At 31.1% G+C, this 21710-nt stretch overlaps 1 protein-coding gene across 1 annotated transcript; it reads left to right on the top strand.

Annotated features, from left to right (window-relative positions):
- Window positions 1-12608: 12608 nt before the first annotated feature.
- Window positions 12609-14143, top strand: LOC114166611 (sulfate/thiosulfate import ATP-binding protein, putative (DUF506)). The gene has a single exon (XM_028051362.2). It carries the CDS (start codon window positions 13133-13135, stop codon window positions 14027-14029), a length of 897 nt encoding a protein of 298 aa, XP_027907163.1. The 5' UTR covers window positions 12609-13132; the 3' UTR covers window positions 14030-14143.
- Window positions 14144-21710: the final 7567 nt, after the last annotated feature.

Here is a 21710-nt window from a genome sequence, read left to right as displayed (position 1 = left end):
TTATCATCACCATATCCACCATAAATTTTCAAAAAATTGTTTGTTGTGTTAGATTATTCACATAAAACTGTAAGTCGACTTTTTTAGCATTATACATGGTTTGACAAATTTGAAATTGAAGTCACATCTTGCTCAAAGTAGAGTGTCTTATACATTGTAACTTGATTCATTGAATTTTCCCATTTATACATCCATTACACATGTTCTAAATCTCTTTGTTTAGAGTATGTGTTCTTATGTTGATAGTCTAAATATTATTATATTGTCTAGTTATTTGTTAAGGCATTTAGATGAAATCATCATTTTTGTCAAAATTAAATAATACTTATACGACCAAAACATATGAGTCATATTATCAATATTGTGCTATACAATTAAGGCTAGACTATTAAAAGTAAATTGTTAAGAGAAGACCATTCAAGTTTATCAAATTGTTAAGGTCTAACACTTCATTCTCTTGTTGAATGTTAACCAAGGTGATAAATTTCAGATGATAAGGAATACTTGTAGCCAATTGCATTCCAAATTATGCTACAAGGGTATTAAAATTATTCGATAGAGTATTTGAACAACCCGTGAACCAACTCAATGTTGCTCCTTGAAAGAGGTTAGGAATGCTCTACAAAATATTACATCATCAATGACATACAAGCTAACATGTGTGACATGTTCATCAAGGGAAAGGCTTTCCCATCTTGTTGGAAGAGGTTGGAAGAGGGGACTCCATGATCCCATTAACAAAAGTCAAAAGGAACACAAAATGGTAGACATAACAAGTGAATGAGTGATATTGCGACCCCAACTTGTGACTACTTAGCTTTTTGTACCTTCTGAGTTTGCGAGATAGTTTGTGACTATTTCTCTTGTTTTTTCTAATTTCTCTATATCATGTTAGTATGACGTGTTCTGGTTCCCTTTTAACTTTTTGTGTATTAGTAAGTTATCTTGTCTTAGAGTGTCTAGTACTTCAACACTTATATTCTAAAAAGTTTCCTAACTTGAATTTTTAGTTGGATCACCACGCTTATATAATTCTCTCTAACTTTTGGTGATTATACTTATTTATTGTTTATTACGTTTTTCATAATTTATCATGTTTTTCATAAAAGCCATTTAATCTCTAAAACCCCTGTAAGAATTGGCCACAATTTCTCACTATTACCTATAATGTAAGTTTATTTCTCTCGAAGACCAATCATACATGAAAAACGTTGCTTATTTATTTTAAGCAACAAATAATAAAATATGAATAATTAAAAGAAAAGAAAAATTAAAACGACTTAGGCCACGCTTTTTAAATTGTGGATATTTTAAATTATTACCTATTTTACTGAAGGCAATATTTTTTTAATTATTGACAGGTGTAAGCCGATTTTGTAAAATATAGGTATTTTTAACATTGTTTTTCTAAATGTAGATATTTTAAATTGTGTAATTTTTAAAATATTCATATTTGGCCACATTTTTATTTTTTGTCTTTAATGTAGCTTATAAGCTAATGCCTTAGGGTTCCAAAATAAAAAAATTAAGTTATATACCACGAATGACTTTATCATTTCACTGTGCTTAATTCTCAAAAGTTTCATATAATAACTTCAAAGAAAATACACTTAAAATATAATTAGTAACTTCAACAAAATTTACAATTAAAATTTTCACCATCCCACAAAAGTGCAATTAAAATTTTCACCATCCCACAAAAGTGCAATTAAAATTTTCTCCAACCCGCATGAACCCTTTGTAAAAAATTTTTAAACCTCTGTTCTTATTCAGTTCGAACAATGTAACTCTATTTTCTTATTCAGTTGTTCCTTTCGTCGTCTCATACTATATTATCATGTTATGGCGCAAAACATTCTTCCTAAAAGCAGTATAGAGCATCAGATATTTTTCAATGCTTAGGTTTAGATTTTCATGAAAATGAAATGGATATCATTTTTTTTTTTTAGTTGGTAATAATCGATTCCATGAGAAGAACAATGATTAAAGAGTGTAAAGGTTTTTTAATTGTTATAATTTGTTAAGCAGTTTCAGTTCGTGTTTGAATAAGTCCTATTTATTAGGAATAATTAGTTTTTATTATTTCAGTTGTTATCATGTAAAATTACGTGAGTTATTTTTGTGTATTTAGTTAAGAGAGGTTCAGACTATATATAGTCTTTCTGTTTCAAATAAAAATATCAGTTCTAGTGCAATTACATACATTTATTCTTTTCAAACTGGTATCAGAGCGCCTACTGGGCTTGATACATAAACTTAAGCTGCAACTTCAATGAAAAACATTAACGAAAATTTGGAGGCAATGCTCGAGTAAAAAAATCTATGCTCAATGCATTGAGGCGAGAGTTTGAAGTGCTTGAAATGAAAGAAATAAAAATTGTCACAGAGTATTTTGCAAGATTAATGGCAGTGGCAAACAAAATAAGAAGCAATGGAGAGGTTATGTCTGACTCTAAAGTGGTGGAGAAAATCATTCGCACGTTGACAGCAAGATTCACCTATGTTATTGTCCCAATCGAGGAATCACAGGACACAGAAGCAATGTCCATTGATGAACTACAAAGCTCTTTGGTGGTTCATGAACAAAAATTTAAGCGAGTCAGTCGAAAAGATGAGCATGCCCTCACGTTAGAAAGCAATAGTGGAAGGGGAAGAGGTAGAGAAAGAGGTACAAATCGCAGTACAAGTAGAGGATGTGGAAGGGGCAGACAGTCCTTCTCGAAAGCCACAGTGGAGTGTTATAAGTGTCATAATTTGGGTCATTTTCAATATGAATGTCCCCAATGGAACAAAGAAGCAAATTATGCAGAATTAGAGGAAAATGAAGAGCTTATTTTGATGGCTATGGTAGAAAAGGAAGTCGCAAGGAATGATGCTTGGTTTTTTGGATTCGAGATGTTCTAATCATATGTCTGGAGACAAAGGCATGTTTGCTGAAATAGTAACAGACACTCAACACTTTCTTAAATGTGGAAACAATTATCTGATGATCGTAGTCGGGACAAGTAGTGTTAGACTTGCTTTCAATGGCACTATTTTTCTCATTCACGATGTATATTATGTTCCCAAACTTCAAAAACATATTTTAAGCATGGGGCAATTGCAAGAGAATGGCCTTACCATCCTCATAAAGAATGGAACTTGCAACATATATCATCCATCTAAAGGTTTGATTGCAAACACCAACATGAGTACTAACCGCATGTTCATTCTTTTTAATGAACGCATCATCCCTACTACGAATGGAGAATGTTTACATACTTCCTCTGACCTCACCTACCTTTGGCATCAAAGGTATGCTCACTTAAGCTACAAAGGTTTGAAAACACTCCAACAAAGAAGCATGGTGCGTGGACTACCTCACCTTGAAGTCTCAGATATCACTTGTGTTGACTATTTCACTGGAAAACAACATCGTAATCCCATTCCTAAAGCAAGTGAATGGCATGCTAGCAAGGTCTTGGAACTCATTCACACAGATATTTGTGGACCCATACAAACAATCTTGAATAGTGGAAAAAGGTATTTCTTAAGCTTTGTTTATGATTACAGTCGTAAAAGTTGGGACTATTTACTTTATACAAAATCAGAAGCTTTGGAGTGCTTCAAGTCTTTTAAGACATTAGTGGAGAAGGAGGTCGACACATCCATCAAATGCTTACGAACAGATAGAGGATGAGAGTTTAACTCACTTAAGTTTAAATCATTTTCTGAGGAAAATGGGATCAAACGGCAACTTACCACAACTTATACACCACACCAAAATGCAGTAGTAGAACGCGAAAACAGAACAGTTATGAACATGGTACATTGTTTACTCTCTACTAAACGAGTTCCCAAATCCTTTTGGACTGAAGCCGTCAACTGGACATTTCATCTATTGAATTGATGTCCAACTCATGTTGTGAAGAATGTCACTCCTCAAGAAGCTGTCAACTGGACATTTTATCTATTGAATTGATGTCCAACTCATGTTGTGAAGAATGTCACTCCTCAAGAAGCTTGGAGTGGAATCAAGCCTTCAGTAAAGCACCTTCAAGTATGGGGATGTTTGGCACATGTACACATACCAGAGGCAAAAAGAGGTAAATTGGATTATAAGAGCTTTCCTTGTATTTTTTTGGGGTGTTAGTTATGAGTCAAAGGGTATCGTCTATTGACCCTAAGACAAAGAGAAACGTAGTTAGTAAAGATGTCATTTTTGAAGAAGAGAAAAGTTGGGATTGGGGCTCAAATTATAAAGAACAAATAGACACCAACTTGGTGTGGGGAGATGACGAATTTTATACTGATGAAAGTGAGGAGGAGAATAAATGTGAGGATAATAATTTTGAGGAAGACATGGAAGTTGATAGTGGTAGTGAGCATGATGGGGGTAGTAGAGTCATAAATGAATCATCAAATTCACAAGTGATTCAAGGGAGAGAAATAAGGAAGCCAACTTGGATGGGAGAATTTGTAAGTGGTGAAGGGTTGAGTGAAGAAGAAGTCGAGGCCTATATGGTTCAAGATGTTTTGAGTGAATATCCAATTTTATTTGAGGAAGCTGTTAAGCATGAGAAGTGGCGAAAGACTATGGATAATGAAATCCACTCAATTGAAAAGAATCAAACCTGGGAGCTCATGGACTTGCCAACTGGAGCAAAAACAATTAGAGTCAAATGGATTTTCAAGACAAAGTTGAATGAAGTAGGTGAAGTTGATAAGTATAAAGCAAGATTGGTGGCTAAGGGGTACTCTCAATACTATGGCATTGATTTTTCTAAAGTCGTTGTTCCCGTTGCACGCATGGACACAATAAGGTTAGTAGTGGCACTTACAGCTTGCAAATGATGGGATATTTTTCAGTTAGATGTTAAAGCTGCATTTTTACATGGAGAATTGAACGAAGATGTGGATATAGAGCAACCAAAGGGATATGTCAAGAAAGGGAAGGAACACAAGGTTTACAAGCTACACAAATCCTTATATGGTTTAAGAGAGGCACCAAGGGCTTGGTTCAGTCGTATAAAGTCACACTTCATGCATGACGGCTTTCAAAAATGTCCAAATGAACAAACCCTCTTCATCAAAAGAAGCAGTGGTGGGAACATATTAATTGTCAGCATTTATGTTGATGATTTGATCTATATTGGTAATGACACAAGTATGATGATTAAATTCAAAAATCTATGATGCAAGCTTTCGATATGACTGACTTAGGAAAGATGAGGTTCTTTTTTGGTATTGAGATCTTACAAAAACCAGAAGGAATTTTTATGTGCCAAAGGAGATATGCAAATGATATTTTGAAGAAATTTGCAATGTTTGAAAGTAAACCTGGGAAGAGTCCCATTGTTCCAGGCATTAAGACGAATAAGGATATTGAAGGTGTAATTGTGGATGATACTTATTTTAAGAAAATTGTAGGAAGTTTAATGTATTTGACAGTTACAAGGCCAGATATAATGTTCAGTGTGAGTCTAATTAGTAGGTATATGTCAAGGCGACAGAGTTACACTTACAAGCTGCTAAAAGAATTTTAAGGTATATAAAAGGAACAACTGGTTATGGGATATTCTACAGGAAGGGAGGGGAATAAGATTTACTTGCGTTCACACATTCAGATTATGCAAGTGATGAGGATGATTCTAAAAGTACTTCTGGTTATAATTTCTTGTTATGTTCAGGAGCAGTTTCATGGATGTCCAAGAAGCAACCAATTGTTACTCTTTCAAGCACTAAGGCTGAGTTTGTTGTTGTTGCTGCGAGTGTGTGTCAAGCAATGTGGATGAGGAGTGTTCTAGGAAATTTAGCTCATGCACAAGACACTAGCACTGTTATCATGTGTAATAATAGTTCAACAATTAAACTTTCAAAAAATCCAGTAATGCATGGCAGGAGCAAGCATATTAGAGTGTGTTTTCATTTTTAAGAGATCTTGTAAAAGATGGAGAGATTGAATTGGTGCACTATGGAACTCGAGAGCAGGTTGTTGATTTGATGAATAAAGCCATAAAACTGGAGGCTTTCCAAAAGCTTAGAACAAAGATGGAAATGTTGGATATTATTGAGATAAAGTAACTTCTTGCTGCAAGGGAGGAAATGTAAAGGTTTTTTAATTGTTATAATTTGTTAAGCAGTTTCAGTTCGTGTTTGAATAAGTCCTATTTAGTAGGAATAATTAGTTTTTATTATTTCAGCTGTTATCACGTGAAATTATGTGAGCTACTTTTGTGTATTCAGTTAAGAGAGGTTCAGGCTATATAATAACCTCTCTGTTTCAAATAAAAATATCAGTTCCAGTACAATTACATACATTTATTCTTTTCAAATGCATTATTCTTTGTTTTGTACTTTTCTATACTTTATTATGTTACAGTATATTTATATAAACTTAGTTTGTTTTTTGTCTTAATTTATTCGCATCAAAAAATAATCAAATTATGTTACTCTTAAAATGCATTAAAAATAATTTTAAAACAATAGAAAGTCACTTCCAAGTGATATAAAAACTATTTCATGCATGACTTCAAAAAGTAATTGATGAAAAATTTTCATTAGGAAATGTACAGAGGATTTAATTAATAATTATAGTAAAGTAAACAGATAAATAACATGAAATGGGTTAATGACATAATTTTAGGAGTTTGGGTGAATGTTGAGAGAAATAAGGGGACAACATAACAATGGGTGCTGATGAATTTATGATTTATAGTACATGCTAGACAAAATTTGTTCAAACTGATGTGTGTTCATGCCTATGCCTCTAAGCTTTTCAACAAAACTTGATCTCGAGAGTATTTGGCCGGAGATTTTGCTGGATAGTTTGCAAAGTCATTATGATGCTGAAGTCAATAATACATCACAAACAATAAATATTGTAATAATTAAATAGATATCATATTTCATGAATAGTATTTATTTATATTACTTAGATGGAAAATTGTCTTTCATGCATGAATCTTGGATTCATAGAAATGCTCCTTTTTAGGTTTATTTCATATGATTAGTCAATTTTGTATTTATTAGAATATTGTTGTCGACATGAATAATCAAGATCATCTCATTTATATGAATATTTAGGCCGAAATATATAAATAAAATAATAAATATTTATAATTTATTAGTAAAAATTTTCATATTTTTATAGAGAACAATAAATGTTGTAATAATTAAATAGATTTCATATCTCGTGAATAGTTTTTATGTATATTACTTAGATGGGTCATTGTTCTTCATGCATGAGCCTTGGATTCGTAGCATGCACCATTTTAAGTTTATTTTGTATGATTAGTCATCTCAATCTTCTATTTGTTATTTATTATCATATTTACTAAAATATTATTGTCAGCATGGATAATCTATCACATTTTATACTGGTATTTAGGTTGATATCATTTGTTCTGGGTACATAAATAAAATAATAAATATTTATAATTTACTAGCAAAATTTTTCATATTCTTATAGAGAACAAGTAATAAAAAATAATTAAATATATTTATATTTTTTTTTCTCTTAGCTAAAAAAAGTGGTCTTAAATTAATATTAAAAAAAAATTATAGAGTGGTGCCCTGGTTAACGCAAGGTCACATATTTGACTTGATGGAAACATATACTCCTTACAATTTACACGTTGATATATATCACCAGTACAAGAAAATTCTTAAATAATAATCAATTTTAATGATAAAAAATAACTAGTCACTATAGTGATAAATTTAGATACTAATTTATAAACTAAATTATTGGTAACTAATATGAATAATTGGTCCCTAAATTAGTAACTAAAATCATTTTTATTATAAATTAATGGCTTAAATATACATTTGGTCCCTATTTTTGTTGTTTTTATTTAATTTGGTCCTCATTTTCATTTTGTGTTTAATTAGGTCCTATTTTTCGTCAAATTTTGGTAATTTGGTCATTTTGACTAACGATGTTTAACTAGTTAACGTTTTTGAACAGTAGATGTCATGTGTCAGCTCCTAGTTTTTTTGATTTTTTTTTAATTTTAAAAAAATTAATTTTTTTTAATTTAAAAAAAAATGTTCACGTGTCAAGTCATAATTGTGCCACGTGTCAATGCTAGTGTCACGTGGCACAATTATGACTTAACACATGACACAATTATGACTTGACACATGGCACAATTATACTTGACACGTAGGCAATTTTTTTGAAATTAATTTTTTTTTATTTCTAAAATTTTAAAAAAAAAATTAAAAATTTTAATAAATTTTAAAAACAAATCAAAAAGACTAAAAGTTGACACGTGACATGTATTGTTAAAAAACGTTAACTATTTAAACATTATTAGTCAAAAGGACCAAATTGATCAAAATTTGACGAAAATGAGGATCAAATTGAACACAAAATGAAAATGATGATCAAATTGAATAAAAATAATAAAATATGGACCAAATGTATATTTAAGCCTAAGTTAATCTTTAGATTGATCAATAACATTATCTATCAAAGATTTAACTAACAAATTTTAAATAACTAATTAGAGATAAATTATTTTGACACTTAAAATTTTGGTAACTAATATGTTAACCAATCTAGAAAAAGAAAACCTTCTTATCTTTTGATATCCACGTTGATAGTTTGTATTTATTGGGAGTAGTTCTACTAAGAGGAGGCATACATTAATCATATTTAAAGAAATTTTAAATTTCGAAATGCATCGTATGAAGAAAATTAATCTTTACCGAAGACTGGAATCATCCTTACACCAGGTCAACATATTCTCGGTTCATCTATGATTCTGTGGGCGTAGTCAAATGTACGTTGCGTTCTCTCTCTCCAGTTATTTAAAAATACACTTATTCACATCAATCTTAATGTTTTAAAATATATAGCAAAACTATACGTAGCTATTATCCGTAAAATACGAAATCGACAAGAAAGGAAACTAAACAACGAGAATCGATTTTTCAAACAAAAAATTGATAAAAACATTCTCAGAGGAGAAAAATATACAAAGATATTATTGACAGGATTACGAATATTTTCAATCAAAAATAAAAATTACATCATCCACAAAGTTATTGATAAAACATCAAAGAAGTTTTTGAGTAAGTGTGTAAATTCAAGTATTTACAAATATAATAATAATAATAATATATCATTTGTATGTGGTAAATTGTAACTAGTAAAAATCAAATGTATAATGTACATATATTAGAAATGATATCTATTAATGAAGATCTGTACATAAAATCCCTCATTGAATTTGATGTGAAAATTGTATTATATAAATACCATAAACTTCTATAATGCGTATATTTATGACTATTGAGAACACAGTTACGTCCATAATGTCGCTATCTTTGTATTTCATGCATTTTATTTTTTATTTTAATTTTTGTTAAATTTAAAAATGTCAATCCTTTATATTCTTCTATTGTAGATTACATTTAATTACTTTTACTTTATTAAACATAAATCCAATTTACTGTTCTGTTTACTTATTTTTTAAAATAATTTTATTTGTTTTATTTAATTTATGTTCCTGTAATTTATATATCATAATCCTTGTAAATTTACTTTTAATCCGTTTTACATTGCTTTAAATATGTGTGAAATACTTTACAATTATTAATTAAGTTAGTTAAATCAATCTTTACAATCTGAAGTCATCTTTCCAATGTTTTTCGGTTGAATTCTTTTTTCAAGTTCTAACAATTTTTTATCATAAAATTTAAAATAATAAAAATATCCAAAGGCAGAATTTCTAATAATCCTAAATATAAATTATGATTCTTACATTAATGAATTACGTACTTCCTTTAAATTTATAAATATATTAAATAAACATCAAATTAAAAAATTGTAATATATTGTTAGCCTAAAAAAATATTCGTATTTGATTTTTGCTTAAAACATATTTTAAAGAAAAACTGTAACCAAGAATTTTCCATTTTCTTATAAAGAATTTCATTTTTAAAATAAGTTAATTCTACACAGAGTTTCGTATTAAAAAGTTGAAATTAAAAGTTGAAGTGTTTGCACCTTTTAGCTTAAACTTAAATAGAACATAATAATAAAGATTAAAAAAGTGGTTTTGTGTCTGAAAACTTAACACGTTTTATGTTCTTTAATGTTTTTTATTCAATTGCAAAAAAAAAAAAAAAAAAAAAAAAGTAACTCACATAAAGATTTACAAATACAGCTGGGCTGATCTTTGTGCTCTGTGAGTTGGCACAAATTTCTTATTCTGATAAACCTACATTTCCCTACTACCTTTATATCCAAACCATAAACACTCATTATTCACCATCCACACGTTGCATATTCCTTCGCAACAAAGATAATACCCTAATTCTTAAATTCTCCCTTCTCTTTTGGCCCCAACATTTATACTTAACACATGTAACTTTACATTGCATTTGACTAGAAAATTTCACAATTTGTAAAAATAAATACATTCATGTTTCGTATTTTACATAAAAAAATAATTAAATATTATAATATCATACAATAACTTTTTTTAGTTTGATAATATGATTAATATTATAAATTTTCTTTTCATATAGATAATATGTATTATACTATACATGTATGAATACATCTCAGTCACCTGGATTGAGATGTACTCAGTCTAACTATAGTCAGTCATGATGAGACTATATCGACTAGACTATTAATGTTCGTAAATTATGACTAAGTTAAACAGAAATGTTAGAGAAATTATGTCATGTGGTCTAGGCCCATCCATGTTAACATAGTATAAATAGCATGTTGCACAAAATAAATTAATTATATTTATTAATTAATGTATTGATTATTATCTACGAATATCTAAAACACTTTAACCTAATGAAGAGAGGTGATTGTTTGAAGCACATGCGAGGAATGGGGTATAAAGTAATCATGAATAAAGTGTCATGACCATTCCAAATTTACTAAGTATCAAATCTTACATGAGAGGATAAATTCACTTATAGCATCACTAGATAAGGGGAACCTCACCCTAAATCCAATTATAAGAATCTCCTTCAACTCTCACCACCTAAAACTCATCCTCCATATGAGTTTGTGAACTTAATAGAGTTAGGATAACTTCACAATGTGGATCCCCTTTACTCAATGCATAACACTACCTTAATTAATATATCATTCCTCCTTAGGAATACCATATTCATATCATATACACAACCCCTATAAGCAATCTCATTTTATTTACTTTATTTGGCTAACATCCTCTTAGAACCATCACCATTCCATAATATAATAATTCCTCAAAGATTATTTGTATTTCATCCCACACATCAATTTCCATAATTAACAGACTCGCTTAACGAGTCCATTTATTTGTTTGACAAGTTACCTCTTGGAAGGCACTCACTCAAGGACTAAACGACTCACTCAAGGAGTCAAACACTAGAACAAATTACAGAATAATATGCCTAATAAGAGCATACTTGCCCTACAATCAATTCTCCTTTGACTCTTTGCCAAACTTGAATTTTAGCTCTCACTTAGCAAGTGTTGGCTTGCCCAACAACCAAACTTGATTAAAATGACATAGTAGAAACCAAGGATAACCAAGGATACCACTCCATATATTTAACCTCCCTCCTCCCAATTTCACAACTCATAAATTAATTTGACCATTCAATCACAAATTACTTATTCAACCAATTTTTCACACATCAACCGAATCAACAAGTGCAACATACCAATTCAACAATCAAATCACAAAGTACCAAACAATCAAGTCAAACATTAGTTTTCATCACCTTGGTTAAACAACTCCTTAACTCACAGTTGGTCCTTAGAACTCTATTCTCATTGGACGATAAAACTAGAAAAATAAACCCTGATTAGAAATCTAAGATATCACCATGATCAAAGAGTAACATAGACTCACTTTAAACAAATTTGAGTCACATGCATTGCACTATAGTTCACATGCAACTGAGAGCAAAACAACCTAAAAATGAATAAAATTTAAACTTACTTTATTTTTCACTCAGATGGATGTGTTGAGCTTTTTACGAATCTTATGATCCTTAATCTTCAAAATAATAAAGATTGAGGTTAGAAATCTAAGAAGAATATAAAGAAGAAGTTTAGAAAAAGAACCTAGAAAAATGATTTTTATAAAATAAACTTTAATTAATAAAAGACCTAGTTATAACTTCATTCTTTTATTATTAAAATATTTTAATATTATTTTTTAAAAATTATTACTACTCTTAGATATTTTTCAAGTTCTCACACTCAACCTTGATTATATATCAACATTTGGATACAAGACTCACTTTTTCTTTATTTTCTTTAGTTTCTTTGGTTTACATTTTCTTGAAAAGATTATACCAAAATATGTTATGAATAATAGAAAATAATTCTATATTAATTATATTAGTCATTATAAATCTAAAATAGAATTTATATATATATATATATATATATATATATGTGTGTGTATGTATATTATTTTAAAGTAAAGTTAACTTACATATTAAAAATATATTAATAACAAGGTACGCATACTAAAAATGTTCCTTAAACTAATAGTTATATTATAGATAATATTTCTTATCTTCAAATTAATTACAATAAATTTTTGTAATAAATTAATCTATTTAACTTGTTTTAGTAGCATTAATGATTAATAATACTAAACATGTCCACAACTGTATATATGACCTTCCGGTTCACTAAACGGCAACCCCTATCCCCTTAAACGACCCCACCCTTCCTTCCCGTTACCACCTTATCCAATTACTGTCTCAATCAATCCACCACGTGCCACGGTCATGCAAGCTCGCCTATACCTCACGCCCACATGGTGGAATCACGCTCTCACACGTCACGGATCCAAGACTTGACCCGAATATAACTGGATATGCCAGGCATCTCACAACAATCGCATTCCCTTCATTCGGATCCTACCCGCATATCCCATTTTAACTTCCCCAAACTTTAAATTGAGTCAAATCACAGACAAGATTGAATCAAAATCACAGCAATCATTTTAAATCTGAAACTGTTCCCACGAATATTCTCGAGAAAATTCCAGCTATTTTTTCGTCTTTATAAGTAACTTCTACAAACACAAACCACGCTCAAACCCAATCCATCACCAAATCTGGCAATTGATTATTAACTGATCCAGAATTTTCTAGAAAACACAAATCGATGGTGGTTTCAGCAAGAAAGAAACGAGTTACTGACCCGTTCGACGAAGAAGCCAAAGCGCGTCTCGTTGGCGGCGACCACCGGCAACTAAGCTACACCAGCAGCGGGAGCGAACATTCCGGTGACGAGGACTCCCCGTGCCTCTCCGAACTCGTGCATGATTTCCTCGAGAACAATGACGACTTGGATAATAACTCAGAGAAGAACGACTTTGACTCGGAGCGAGTCGACTCGGTCTCTGATTGTGTAGACTCGGTGGATGAACTTCTTATGCTTATGGAATCCAACGTTTCCGACTCTTACAAAAACTTGCTTCTCGCGCACACTTCGGAGGCGGCGGAGAAGTTCGCGTTTTTGAAGGAACGAAACATTTCGACGTATCTGCGAAACGCGATGTCATTTTTGCGCGAGAACGGACACAATGCCGCGATTTGCAAAACGCGGTGGGATTCTTCCGGTGGTGCCACGGCGGGTAACTATGAATTTATCGACGTGGTTCCATCAGGACCGTCCACGTGGCATAAGAGGTACTTCGTGGACCTTGATTTCGTGGGCCAGTTCGAGATCGCACGGCCCACCAAGGAGTACCTAGAGTTTCTGAGCTACGTGCCTCGAATATTCGTTGGAACTGCAGAGGAGTTGAAAAGCACCGTTCGGATCTTGTGCGGTGTTGCGAAGCGTTGTTTTAGGAAACGAGGGTTAACTGTGCCTCCCTGGAGAAAATACCGGTACATGCAGAACAAGTGGTTTGGTTCTTATCGGAGAACCACGAACCCGGTTCAGGGAAATCCGGTTCTCACTTCCGTCTCTGCGTTGGGTGGTGCCAAATGTAGGTTCGTGGGGTTCGACGACTCTGTTTCTGGCAGACGCGGCGGTGTGGTTGTCCGTACGAGATGATTGATTGTTGATTTTTTCTTTTAATTTATTTTAAGTGTGGCATGGAAGATTTTGTAAAAAAGAACTAATAGTTTAAATTGAATGGAAATTTTGAAATTATGGGTTGTTGAGAGATATTATTGTGCATAAATAATTGAACTTATATGCGGCAAATGAACAATGTTGTTTATTCTATGCGGCGAATAGGATGGTGTTGTTTTACAGAGTGTGACGAAACTTTTGTATAATTGAAAAAAAAAATGTTTTGGATAATGCATTATAGGTTTGGATATGAATTCAAAAGGGACCATCACATGAGAAATATAAATTCAAAATTTAATAAATTAAATTAGAGATAACTACATCGTTCATGAAAATAAAAAATTAAACAATAGATTGAATTAAATTAGGAATGAGTATATTTGGTCCATGAAATTAATACATTGTTGACTCAAATCTTTCCTTATTAAAGCGCAGATAATGTGGTCCCGTGTTTAGACACCGAAAAGAGTGTGCATGTGATAGGTGTTAGCAAATGGTGTTTCTTGCTATAGCAAAGGGACAGTTGGCTTGAAGAAACAGGGTGTCCTGGAATCAAATATTTTTAATTGTTAGTTTCTTTATGGTGTAAAGAAAGTGGGAAATCAAGAAAAGTATCACATAAAAAAAATGATCAGAATAAATTGGATAGGACAGAAAAAATATTAAAAAAGCTTGAATGGAACAGGTTTGATTAAGAGAAAAGGAAAATAAGAATGATTATGAAATGATTATTATATTGTAATTTTAAAACCAAAGTAAATTTAATAATAATGACTTTTCAAAAATTGTGTTTATATGATAATTATGTTATGTTTATATTTCATTATGATTTATGTATAATCAACTATGTTTTAAACAAAATTAATTATGTAGATCTTAGATTAACGTGGTTGGATAACCATTCAGAATGGATTAAGTGGGTATCTTACGTGCTAAGATAAAGATTTTGTAATTATCTAATCATTTAGGCATACCATTCAAAATAAAAGGACTATATAATTATAGCATTTAAAAATAGAAGCGAAGCGACGGAATAAAGGTATGTAGTTTGTTTTGGATGACCATTTTTATGTGATGGAGTAGAAGAATACTTGAATAATCAAATAATAAATATTGTTAAAACAACCTCCATAACAATAGTGTTTAACGGATGGAAAATGATATTTTAATCACTTTTTTTGACCAATTTTTAACTCACCATTCTCGTCAGTCTTGGATAATCTATTTTAATTTTTTGTAGTGATGTGATGTGATGTGATGATCTAAGAATGATGAGAGTAGTGGGTTAAAAGTGGATCGAAAAAAGTGAGTTAAAGTATCATTATCCTTAACGGATGCTAAAAATTTCATAAAAGGTTTAAGATAACATATACAACAATAAATAAAACATTTTATTTAAAAAAGTATAATATTTTCATATTTCTTTGATTTACTTCAATATATTTTGAACATATATATTTTTTATTTAGTATAATACATTTTAAAATCTTCAAATCAAATAATTGTGTTATCAAGAATTTCAGTTTAATACGTGTTCAATATATTCTGAGTGAATCAAATCAATTCGATGTAAATTCTTTGTCAAGTAGACTACCAAACAATTGTTTTCAATAGAACGTAAAGTGTGTTGTTTTAAGATTTCACAATTAAGATAAAATTGATGTGTAATTGTACTGTCCAGAGAATGGTCGACCTCAACATGCTCATTTGGATTCTGACTCGATAAATATTTATTATAAAACAACGAGTTTCAGTCACAAGCCGAGGTGATGAGCATTTGGGCCGAGATGGTCGAGATGACGAGCATTTGGGCCGAGGTGGCCGAGGTGATGAACATTTAGGCCGAGGTGGTTGAGGTGACGAGCATTTGGGCCGAGGTGGTTGAGGTGGTCGAGGTGACGAGCATTTGGACCGAGATGGCCGAGGTGACGAGCAAATATCCCTGGATTTTAGTAATAACCACCTCATGCGAGATTTCAGGAGAGAATAGTGGAGAAGTGGGTAGATTGGTTACCTAAAGATATGACAGTAAGATAGTAGTTTTAAGACTCAAAGACTCTATATATACATGAGGGATTAAGGAAAGAAAAGGAGATTTTTCTTGACGGCAATTAATTATCATAGTTTTGGTTTGGTCCTTAATTCTAGAACGTAAAGTGTGTTGTTTTAAGATTTCATAATTAAGATAAAATTGATGTGTAACTATTTATGATGTGTATTAATTTCACAAGTATATCCAACTCAATGAATTTTCTTTTATGGGAATATCAATCAATCAAGAGAGAGAGAGAGAGATGGAATGGTGTATGGAGATTAAATTGTAGCAAAGAAAATGAAAATGGATTGAAGTGATCAAAATGTTATCATCCTAACATTGAAGTCATGATAACTCGAATTCATGTCTCCAGCCTGAGTAATTGAAGTCTTTGCGAAGATTTGATTGGACTGACTTTGGCTACCTTACTAAAAAAACCCTTTTATCTTACACTTGTTTCCATAAAAACTTGTCTTTCTAGCCAATGTGCCTTCTAATGGTACTACTTTTGGAATGAAGGATAGTTTTCCCCTATGTTCGAACTGAATGATAGTCTATCAAATACATTTTTACTCCTATGCATTTGATTCCTAAGGTAAAATAGGTGCCTTTCAACCTACTCATTCAATGACACCTTCACATGTAGAAGAAAATTCTTTGTTGGCCTCACTACAAGAAAGATCAGTTTTAGTGATATAAAAATTTGTCACCAAAATCTATAAATTTGTCACTGAAGGACGACTATTTGTGTCATTTACCCTAACGTTTTCTTGTATATAACAATAAATTCATCACATTTTTTATCATCACATCATGAAAAAAAAAGGAGAAAAGGCCTCATAAGGCATAAACATACATTTCATTAACATATAACGTGAATGTCTTTTGATGCACAACCATGCATTACATTCCCATTATGTGTTCATTCATGATATTGTGTCCATAGTTTTAAACACATAGCATGCATTGGCATAATTTTTTGAAAAAAAGCCAAAAAATTTGAACTACAATAAATTCAAATTATTTCTTATTTTGCTTATCACCAAATTCTTGGAATCTTTCTTATGAAAAATGATAATTCGTTAGTCAAATCAGTGGATTGAATAAAGAAATAAAATACTATTTCATACCATTTCTTTTGAAACATCCATCTAATCTTACATACTAGAAATTGCTTAAATACATTTCCCTTTCCATCACCCTTCCACTGTAAACCTTACTTTCATTTTCCATGAAGGTTATCATAGAAAGGCTGTCTTAGGATGATTAATCAATTTTCTTAACACAAAAAGAAAAAAATGAAGAGAAATTTGTAGACTGAAAACCCGAAAAGGAAGTATAGGCAAAAATAAGACATAAAAATGAGAGAGAAAATAAAATAAAAATAAAAAAGAAAAGGGGCAACCTGGAACATCAATCAAACTCTTTTTCTGTGGATTAAAGCTTTTGAAAATAAAATAATCATGATTTGGAACGATGAACGTCCATTTTTCTTTTCCAACATAATAATAATAATAATAATAATAATAATAATAATAATAATAATAATAATAAATTATCATCTTTTACTAGTCATTTTGAGCCTAAAAAATAGAAGAAATTTTTTCTTTCAAATTATCCTGAACAAGAGTCACCCTCGTACTTAGAGTCAATATAATGTTTGCATTTGCTTCATTTGACTAGTAGTTTACTAGTGCAAAAAGATTGAAAAAAACTAAGAAGGCAAAAGTGACTTGGTTATATAGAGAAAATAACAAAAAGAGAAGTGGAAGTTTGGGGAAAAGGAATGAAAGGTCAAAATAGATAAAGAGAACTAAAAAGGGTGAACAAAGAGAAGTCAAATAATTTTGAGTGCAACATTATCCAAAGATCCATGTTCCAAATAACTTGACATAGTTTTTGGGTCTTTACTATCTTTCATACCCCTTAGTCTTGGCCACAATAGAAGCCTAATAAAGTCCACACAAATCAAAGATTGGTTTTATATTTAAAAGGTTTTAATTTAAAGGATAATTTTGACGTGCTAGCAAGTTTAACAAAAAAAGAAAAGAAAAGATTGAAAAAGTGTGTTAAAACATTTACTTTTAAACACTAGGGAAATTTATTTTTGGTTGACATGTTTCCAAAGTTCCAAAATTAGCATGGGGAATCAAGCAATCAAGTTAAATTAGGACTATCCAATTTCAATTCATTTGTCATGGAGCTTCATCTTTAATTCCTACCATATCCCTCGCTCTGAGCCTAAACCTTGACCAACCTTACCATAGTTCATCTTTATCAATCCCAAACCCAAACTAGGACAGTCATTTTGTTTGTAATTCATATATTCTTGTCATTCATCCTGAATTGAAGTAATTATTAACCTTGACAACTAGAACCACATTAGAGGCAACTTGTGAAGACCTTGTCATTTTTCAACCTCCTCACTTGGAAAAAGCCAAACACACTTTTGCACTCTAAGATCATCATAGACTCTCACACTAGGGACAACTTTCTGAAGTCCCCATCATTTTCTTCATACCATCAATAATTGAAGCAAGCACAAACACATTTTATGCCTTGAGACCAATTCAAATTGGGACAACTCCCTAGTTAATCTTCATCACCTCATCCAAGCATTTCCAACCCCTTGACACTTTCATGTATGTCATTGAAATAATGTTTCAAAAGAAATGATATAAAAAAGGGTCGTCAATAAATTGATTAGACCAAAGAAATGATTTCGAAAAGTAAAAAAAAATAAAAATCAAAGTAGAATGGTTCTATGAATTTGAAATAACAATGAAACGAGGACCAATTGAAATTTGTTTTCAAAAAAAATCAAAAGGAAAAAACCCACATAAGACATTTCATACATCATACCAAATCATGCATATTTGCGTCATCCATCTTTATTAAAAAAAAGAAAATCATTTTCACCTTTCCAATCATCATTGGATTTATCATTTTCTTGTTTGCAATTTTTTCAGAGTGTTTTAACTTTTACTACAATTTGTCATCCCTTTTTTACATTTGAATAACCTATTTATATTCTCCCCTGTTTTTTCTGATAGTTGAGTTAAAATAAAATAAAAGAAAATTAACCAAATTGTGATAATTGCTTCAAAATCACCCACTTTATGTCAATTATGCCTACTAAGCCCATGTTTTGCACTAGTTATCATATGCTAACTTCCCATTCGATCTTGCGTTGCTCACTTTGATTATGTCTAGCGAACTCCTTTCTTGATGCACATTTTGAATTCTAGATCACTTTTTATTTCTTCCACTCATATGTTGGCTTCCATTTTCGATTTCCCTTCTTTGACACCATGTGTCACCTCCTTCTCTTAATCTTGTTCTTAACATCCTTATCTTATTTATATCATTCTTTTTTTATGCCTTCACCTCTATATCACTCTTTTTTTATGCCTTCACCTCTATATCACTCTTTGATGTCTTGATTTCAATACCCTTAATACATTGGTTAAAATTAGCAAACTTTTCTATAACTTTTGAATTTGTCGTATATAATAGTTGCTTGATTATTCAATCACTTATAATTTGTGAATCTCAACCTATATTTAACTAAGCATAAATTCTTTTGAATTTGGAATTGATGGGTATGAAATTATCATCTTTTTTCACAACTTTCACAATGTTCATATTTAACTGTTAAACATGTCATGTTGTTCAACTCCAATAACATTAGAAACCAATTTAAACACTAATTCTTTAGTAGTCAAAATCTTGGTAGCTAATATTAATTTAATAACTAATTCACAAATTAATTATAATTTTTTAGTCATAATAGAGACTATTTTAAATACCAATAATACTTGGTTTATAAATTTATATCTAAATTGGTGACTAATAATTCTTTGTCCCTAAAATTAGTTGTTATATAGAAATTTTTTGTAGTAAATGGATAAGAATTCTACTCCAAAAATGATATATTACATTAGTTAATGTAAGTTAAATTATTTTGATTTAACGTAAATGCAAGTGATATAAAAAAATGAATTTTTGACCCGATTTAATAGATGAAAAAAAGAAACATTTTTATGTTAGTTTAGGAAGAGATAGATGTAAACACTACTTTTTTCACATAGACAATTTCAAAAATGATAGATTAGAGGTGACAATAAAAGTCTGACTCGTCGGTCCAGTAGATCCAGCATGGGACGGCCTAAAACTTAAACCTGAAGATCTACCAAAACTCGGCCCACATAGCTTGCGGTCCATGCAGACTGGTCATGGCCCGGGCAGGTTGGCCCTCAGCCCACATAAGCTTACCCTAGCTTAGTAAGTCACGTTGCCTTGCCTGCATAAGCTTGAATTTAAGTGGACACTGCAGAGAAAGAGAGATCATCCTCCTCATTTTCACGGTCACGACGCTGCTCACACACACACACCACACTTACGTTGTTGTTTAAATTGGGTGCTGAATTTGTGTTACTGTTTAAATTTGCTGCTTAAACGGAAAAGTTTGAAAAGTCGTATATGCTTTAATTGTTAAAAGAAACAGGAATTGAAGGAGCAACTTCTGAACTTATTCTATTTGAGTAATCCACTAATTTATTCGTCATTCACTCATTTAATGCATCTGAAAATTGCATTGCTACATATCTCCATACTTCCAAGATGAAAGCTTCACAAGCTCATACACCAAATAATTTGGTTTTACAAGACGCATGGTTAAGTTAATTTATCAATTTCTACTTTAAAATCACTACATTGAACACCATATGTTTGCTGTGTGTATTGTTGCAACAGTCATGTGTTAAGAATTGCTTTTTAAATTAAGAATCTCCCAATTATCCGACTCAGTCCGCAGGCCCGGGTTAAGTGAAGTGCGGGATTGGCCAATGATTCCAGTCCGCATAATTTGTGTGAGGTGAGTTAACTCAGTTTACAGTATGCGAGCTTAATGTAGATCTATCTTAAATGGGTTAGATCAACTCCCATTGCCATCCTAATGTAAATGTTGTCTTTATTATTTGAAATTATTATTCTCTGAGTGTTTCCGGATAAAGAAAAATAACGGTTTAACCATTAGAAAGATTTTACACTGAGCTAAGAATCGATGACAACGCAATTGAGATGACAATGTTCTTCCTCCTGGCTCTCTCACAACAGTGAGGTCCTCATCAATCATTGTAAAAAATCTTTGTCTCCTTTCAACTTTCACCATTTCTTCAACCTTTTTTCTTAGAATAAAAATAAAACATAAGAAAAGTAAATAATTATTATTGATGTAATTTTACTAAAAGAAAAATTAAAATATCAGTATCTCTAAATTTAATATGAAAACACGTCTCTAAAATTAAGAGAAATAGCTATTAGAAGAACAAAGGAGGAATTGATTTTTTTTTCTTGTAATTTTTCTCTTCAAGTATTAGAACAGTAAAATAGAAAAAAAAAATGATTTTCATATGTCTTACTAAAGAAAATACTAAAATAAATTAAAAAGAGTGTTTGTATTATAACAGGGAAAATAAATACTACAATAAAAATTTCAAGACTTCTCTTCACACATATTACTCGTGAGAGCTATGTGGGAGATTTGTCGTGTAAACAATTTGAGAGAAAGGATGAACTTAATTAGAGGTGTATAGAAAAAATCGTGTGTCGTGGAATGAATAT

This window comes from Vigna unguiculata, chromosome 10, assembly GCF_037176805.1.
Source record: "Vigna unguiculata cultivar grain cowpea cultivar isolate G323 ecotype 2 chromosome 10, ASM3717680v1, whole genome shotgun sequence".
NCBI lineage: Eukaryota > Viridiplantae > Streptophyta > Magnoliopsida > Fabales > Fabaceae > Vigna > Vigna unguiculata.
This window is presented reverse-complemented; position numbering and strand designations above follow the sequence as displayed.